The following is a 6,779-nucleotide window of genomic DNA, read 5'->3' on the forward strand; positions in this document are numbered from 1 at the left end:
GCAAAACTCCATGATGGGAAAGAGAGGAGGGCCAGAGTACCTCCAGGGCTAGGCCTGAGCCTGCCAGCTGGGTAGCAGCCATGTGAGACAGCGAGTGTATCTCATGTTAATCATGCTTTGGAAAGCAACCAAAGATGCTCATAGCTTAGACCTCTGAAGAGACAGTTTTAAACTAATACATTGCACTCACACTTGTCCTAACGATGGCACTGCACATGAAGAAGAATCAAATGGGAAATGCACAATAAGGTTCATCCTATGTCATAACACAAACCCCACAGCCTTACAGCTTCAGGGCTTTTCTTTGTCCCTGTAAATTAATACAGAAATCAGGATAAATATGAATGAAGATAAAAAAATCATTGCAGGATGGAAATATTTAAACTGTGACAGAAACCCAGGGTGGTGCCAAGCACTCAAACATTCCCATGTTTTTATAACATGGGATCTTATAATCTTTGTTTAGTCTCTGTACCAATAGGAGCAAGAGACCCAAAGTTACAAAATCTCTGCATTTGCCACCTCCTAGCCAGCACCCATCAGTCTCCTATACCTCAGTTTCATCACAGAACACGCTGTTGTCTGATTCCCACCCCCCTTTTTTGTACTCTCCCTAGTTTAAAGGCGTGATTCATTCCCGCTCTTTCCCCTACCCAGCCAAATCCCCAAACCCAAAGGGCTGTGTAAAAGTGTCTGAACACGATACATATAATTTACAACCTCTGTCTTTAGTCAACATATTTCCTGCTGTATACCTTGTGCATCAAAGTGGCCCCAGGCATCAAAGCAGCCATTAGCATGCTAATATCGTTTGTACTGACCCAGCACATCTATTCTCTAGAGATCAGTACTTAATTTATTTTTCTATCTGGGTTCAGAAGATTGAGTGTTAGGAAATATATGTCACCTTGCATTAAAACTTTGCACTTCTTTTTATAAACTAGCTAAGGAGCATTAGCTTGAAGGACAAAATGAGGTCCTGCTGAGACTCAACATCACAAGAAACACAAAAAAATCACATCAGCCACTTCGGAAATAGACCAGTCTACAGATTTTTCACTAAGTTACAGTTGATTAAACATTTTTGCAGCTTTGAATCACTGTATTTCATATTTATGAAACTTACAGAGATTGTTTCAAATATCACTGCATTTTTTAAAGGCTACTATTAACCTGAGGCAGAGAGATTTATTTTTGTTCTTAGCAAGATCAGCCTGAAGGGCAGCACAGTTTCCAAAATCTCTTGCATGAAGTTCCACATGATAATAGGCAAGCTTCACACCAAGACAAACACTCCCAAAACAAAAATGTAAAAGCACCTATACCAGCAGCCTAGGTGGCCTATGGTGCCTTCTATAGCATGTTTTTGACTCACTGGACTCTCTCAGGTATTTCTATGTACTGCCCTTAGTAAGACATTTTTTACATTTATCCTGCAAACAGCTACAGACAGCATAGTGGATTCTGTTCCATGCTAGTTCATTAACACAACTCTTCCTAAATTTCACTTAGTTATATGCAGGCAAGCTTGAATGGCAATGCAGTTGTACAGATGCCACAGAACATAAACAGAAGGTAACAGAAAATGCACATGTTCACTTAATGCTTTTTTCAATTCTATGCATAAATTCAAAATGCAAAAACCTTTATCTTATTAAAATGTGATGCTCTATAGCAGTCTTAAATTACATATTAAAAAATTCCAATGCAGACTAATTTTGGAAAGTTTTTTATAAAAAAGGAAATACTTTCGAACACATCACACTAATTTATTAACTTCATCCACTGCATACTAAGTTAAAAAAAAAAAGCATATGTATGAAAGGTAATGTGCTGTTCTCAAATATTTTAAACAGATCATTTATCCTATTCCTTCACAGTTATGCTTTCTACAAAGATAATACTGAACACATGAGTTTAAGCAGCTTAAGAAAAATTTAGTGCAGAAGCTGATATAGTGATAGAATATGTCTGGGTTTTTTTTTGTTTTTTTTTTTGCTTGTTTTAAACTGTAAAACAGTAACACTAACATGAAAATTAAAAAAAAAAATTAAGTGCAGTTAATCACAGAAAAACTTACCAACATCCATGGCAGTTTCCATGAAGCTTTTCTGCCTTGAGGCAAATTCAGCCAACAATTTCTGCTGCCTTTCCCTAGCCTTCTGTCGTCTGAGTGAAAGAAAAAGGGGAAAGTGGGGGGAAAGGCGAAGAATGGAGTAAGTGTCAAATAGAGTGGAAAAAAATAATGTCAGGCTGATTACAATTACCACTTTAGATATCATTCAAACTTCAAGCTCTCTAACTAAAAATCTGATTTTTAAGGAAAAAAAAAATTATTGCATTAAAAGTAGATTCTGTTGGTAAATAAACAAGCAAAAACTCTTAATTATGAAAGGAAGTCAAAATTCTGTCCTAAAAAAAAAAAAACCTCCAGAGGATCCTTGCTATCACTAAAAACAACCAAAGTTGTTTTGAAAATTGAAGAAAACACTTCCACCACCCAAGGCCTTATTCTTGAAAGCTACCTTTCTACTATACAAAGGCAAAGTAACAGTGAAATGCCTGGCATCACAAAAATCCAAGTTCTCATGAACAACCAATCAACTTGCAAATGAGGCAGGCTTTTTTCTTCTTTTTTTCGTATCACCCCTGATGGCAAGAGAAATGATAGCGAATAACCTTTATCCATTTGAGATTTTTCATACTGGCATCTCCTCCCCAACCTCCACCCATGATACCGACCACCAACAGTTTTTACCTCTTGACTTAAGATTGAGATAGCTTCCAGTTCGAAAGCACTTGTTATAGAAACACTTCATTCTTAAAATATCACATTTTATTCAGTTATTTCTGTATAATCTCCTAATTCCTGAGCTCACCAATGCCTGTTTTCATTTTCTTTTTACATCCATCACTATTCCTTTACCCACTACAACATGCATATTTACCAGATTTTCCTCTTCTGTAACTATCAGGAAGGGATCTTCAGTTTGACAAGAGTTTACAGATAAGGGAAATTGGAGAGTTCAAACGGGGGAAAACCAAACCAAACTCACACTATAGCTGCTCACCAGATGGAGCATGTGGGGAGTGCTTTACATAGCACGGGCCAGTGCAAGTAGGGAAAAATCTATCAGAGCTATGAACTCCGTTCGTGAGCATTAACAACAATATTTTTTCCCACCTAGTTAGAGATGATTAGGACAACCAATGTGGAATTTCAAAACACCACTCAGCATTTAATATGAATCCTCTTCAGTTTACAGAACTGCCTGACACTCACTGACACGTACAGGCTTAAAACAGCAAATTTAATGCAATTTGTTACCCTAAGGTGCCAGGTGCCCTGCCTTGTCAAAGCTTCTAACCTGCTTTCCTAAAGGCACCTTAAAAATCCAAGCATCTCTGCCCATTTATCTGTCACACTGCAGAGCCACCGTTTCTCAAAATAACTTCTATTTACAACAATCCTAAGATTCATTATTTTGAGGATCATATCAGGGCATTCGCTAAGCCTGTTTTTATTTATTTCCCCCTGGGAATTTCTCAATATATGCCTCAGCTGAAAGCAGAGTGACTGTAAATAGAGGCCTTTAGTAAGATGATATAAACAAACTCTGACAGATTCAGTACAGCTCAGTAATTTTCCATGATGGCCAATGAGGGTATGACATTGCAATTGAAAAAAATATTGCAAGCAGCTCAAGTTCTCCTCCAGTTCTATATTTTGGTTTCTATGGTGACAACTCCTTGTATAAGCAAGGCCAAATCTGTCATTATAGATCAAAGTAACCAAAGAGGATCACCACTGAACGCTAAGTCTGCATGATCTTCATTAGTACAAAATTGCACTTACAGAAAAATAAAAAATAAAAAATAAAATCAGGAAAAAGTAAAAATTACAGCCTGGCTATATAAAAGCAATGCCAGCCTACGAGATCAAGTCATTTTAGTTATTACATTGTCAATAAATGTAACAGGCCCCAAATGCCTTTATGGATTTGAGAACAGGAAGATGACATAACATTCATTTTCACGTATTTTATTCATATTCATAGATCACTGCAAATGTTTTATGTTTTCTAAAGGGAAATAAATAACCTCACCCCCTTCTGTAAGGAAAGCTACTTGATTCTTTGATCCCCATCTTTCTGTAAATACAGAAGTCTAGCACTACTGAGAACCAGATCAAGCAGTAGATGCAAAACACATATTGCCCTTGTGCACCCTGTTATTTATGTTATTTATGTTACCTTTCTTCTTTATCCAACGTTTTCTTCTCTGCAGAATTAATTTTTTTGGGTGGTACAGGAGGCGTCACCTTTCTGCATATCTCTTCTATTATACGTTTATTCAGCCTGCTCTGTACAGCAGCTTTCAATAAAATTCTTTCTACTGCTGTCATTCCATCACCATGAGAGTATCTTGGAATTTCTGGGTGGATTAAAACATCCACATCATCCAACCATGGAGGATAATAAGAGTTTTGTTTTCCTGAGAGTTTGTGGTGTAATTTAATCAGCAAGGATAGCATACTTTCTTTAACTTCTAGAATGGCTGTGGTTAGCTGTGGAGTTGCACCAGGTGCCGACCATTTCATTGATGCTTTGGGCCGAACCACCTGATTTGCTTCACTGGTGTTCCGATTGATGATCTCCTGAAATTTTTTTCTACGTTCTGCAACCAAACTGAACACTTGAGCTGTCCCCGAGTTCTTGTGGAAATAAAATAAATTACAATGTTTAATTTTCAGAAATAAAGGATAAACAACATACATTTACAGAAATATAGAAATATAGAAATATTTTTAATTAGGAGAAAATTTACAAAACATTTTAAGATTCTCTCTTCCAAACTGGAAATTCAAAGTTGGTACACTAAAATGTTAACCCTGCATATCATACTTTTATACAAACCCGATATACACAGCTGCATAAAATGCCAAATAAAGAAGAAATTCTGTCCATACCAAAAAGCCTAACAACTAACTTTGTTCCCATTAAATTTAGAATTCCGTTCTCCAAGCAACATTTTCTGCTCTTTCAGGAATATCTGTCATTTTCATATCTCTGAGCTATTTTAAATTTCTTTAATACAAGTCTGCTGAGCACTGTCACACCACATAGCTCAATCCCAAGCAGGTGATCCCAACATCCCCACAGGCATTGTCCATTCTGCTTGAATTAGCTGAGATCCAGGAGACACAAACCCATTCTTGCAAGCAGAGCTCACTATGCAGTGCCAACAAGTGCAGTTACACTAATGAACAAGCTCACTCAGTCAGTCCCAAATTAAGGAAACATGGAAACAAATTGCATATACTAAATCCATAGCAAAAATGTTTCCTGAATATTCATTTTGGCTCCCATTTGCCAAAAACAAACAAAAACAAAAAACAAACAAACAAACAAAAAAACAACAAAAAAACCTGCCAAAACTACTTGGTTTCAAATGCACTTTCAAATTAAGTTTAAACTAACCTAGATTTGAGAAAGCTAGAACTACTCTGAATTATTAAATGTTAGTATTATCTTGGCAAGACAAAAAAAAAAAAAAAAAAACTAGGCCTACACACAAAGCTCAAGCAGTAAGCTAACAAAGATGTTTTACATTTGATATAAAGTTTTAATTTCAAAATAAGTATAAATTTAAGGACCGGTTTTTTTCCCCGCAAGTCCACAACCTAAGATTACAAATCAAGAATACAAAAAAAGCAATATAAATTAAAAGAAAATTCGGGAAAATTAGAAGATGTCACTGAATGTTACGGTGAGCATGATTAAAGCCACATTGCTAGTTAATTGCTTATGAGAACAAACTGCACACAGATCTACCTCTCTCTGAAGGCTCTTCCGCCTTGAACTCTGGTAGATTGAGGACAAAAAAGATTAATTAACTGTAACATCTGGAAGAAGATAGTTGAAACAACTTCTGATATAAAAAAAATATTAGAAGAAATTTATAAAAATACTAAGAAATCTCCCCTTCCCTCCACCCCAAAACCAACCAACCAAAACCATCAGCCAACAGGAAAGAGACAGTATTCACATATACTTACTTGTGATGAAGCTAAACCATCTGAACTGGTACTTGCAGGTGGTTCTTTCTTCACTTCTGGAGCAGTTTCTGGTACTCTTACTCGGACATAGTTAATGAAATGCCGCATGTTAGAAACCAAGTTACTACCTGGAAACCAACTGTCATGACAACGCTCCTGTCCACCTGTAGATTCCTGAAGAAAAAAATAAAATTGTATATATTTCCTCATAAAAGCTACATAGATCATTGCAATTTATTAACTGCACTGCAAAAACTTTCAGCTCTCCACAAGATACCAACATTATTGTAAAAGTACCTCACTAAAGTTGATAATAGTTTTTTAATTAATGACTGATGTCTACCTTGAAGACTACAACTCTGATAAATAAGTATGTATTACGTTATCATTGCTATCTAACAAAAGCACAAGAAACAGGGAAATAAGAAGTTGCGCAATCTAAGAGTAACACAACAAAGAATCTAAAGTTTATACAAGTCAATCTAAAAAATGAAAAAAATGCAATTACTATAAGAAAAATATAATTGCTAATGACAACATTGATTATGATTTCATTTGAAAATCTAGGAATCCGAGTTTTAGATTCAACTCTTTTATTCCAATGAGCTACCAGTACTGATTTAAAAAATAGTAATAAGGATGTATAACTGATCTATGTTGAATCACTACACAATACCTTTTTAATAAAAAGGTTTCAATGAGGTTTTTTTTGTTTGTTTGT

At 35.8% G+C, this 6,779-nt stretch overlaps 1 protein-coding gene across 2 annotated transcripts; it reads right to left on the minus strand.

Moving 5' to 3' along the window:
- Positions 1-2,045: 2,045 nt before the first annotated feature.
- Positions 2,046-6,253, minus strand: LOC109368572 (E3 ubiquitin-protein ligase UBR3-like). Of its 2 annotated transcripts, XM_019617186.1 has the most exons (4): positions 6,059-6,253; positions 5,835-5,864; positions 4,254-4,714; positions 2,046-2,169 (listed from the first exon to the last, which is right to left on the minus strand). In XM_019617186.1, exons 1-4 carry the CDS (start codon positions 6,164-6,166, stop codon positions 2,061-2,063), a joined length of 708 nt encoding a protein of 235 aa, XP_019472731.1. In that variant the 5' UTR covers positions 6,167-6,253; the 3' UTR covers positions 2,046-2,060. The 2 variants fall into 2 exon arrangements, with proteins under 2 accessions (XP_019472731.1, XP_019472732.1); XM_019617187.1 differs by lacking the exon at positions 5,835-5,864.
- Between the last annotated feature and the right edge of the window lie 526 nt (positions 6,254-6,779).

This window comes from Meleagris gallopavo, chromosome 7 (genome assembly GCF_000146605.3).
Source record: "Meleagris gallopavo isolate NT-WF06-2002-E0010 breed Aviagen turkey brand Nicholas breeding stock chromosome 7, Turkey_5.1, whole genome shotgun sequence".
NCBI lineage: Eukaryota > Metazoa > Chordata > Aves > Galliformes > Phasianidae > Meleagris > Meleagris gallopavo.

Excerpts from the sequence above, each read along its gene's own strand:
- LOC109368572 (XM_019617186.1), bottom strand. The coding sequence starts at position 6,166 with ATGCGGCATTTCATTAACTATGTCCGAGTAAGAGTACCAGAAACTGCT. Across the intron at positions 5,865-6,058 it reads ATGGTTTAGCTTCATCACAA|AGTTCAAGGCGGAAGAGCCT; the intron begins GTAAGTATATGT and ends TCAATCTACCAG. Across the intron at positions 2,170-4,253 it reads ACGTTGGATAAAGAAGAAAG|ACGACAGAAGGCTAGGGAAA; the intron begins GTAACATAAATA and ends TCTTTCACTCAG.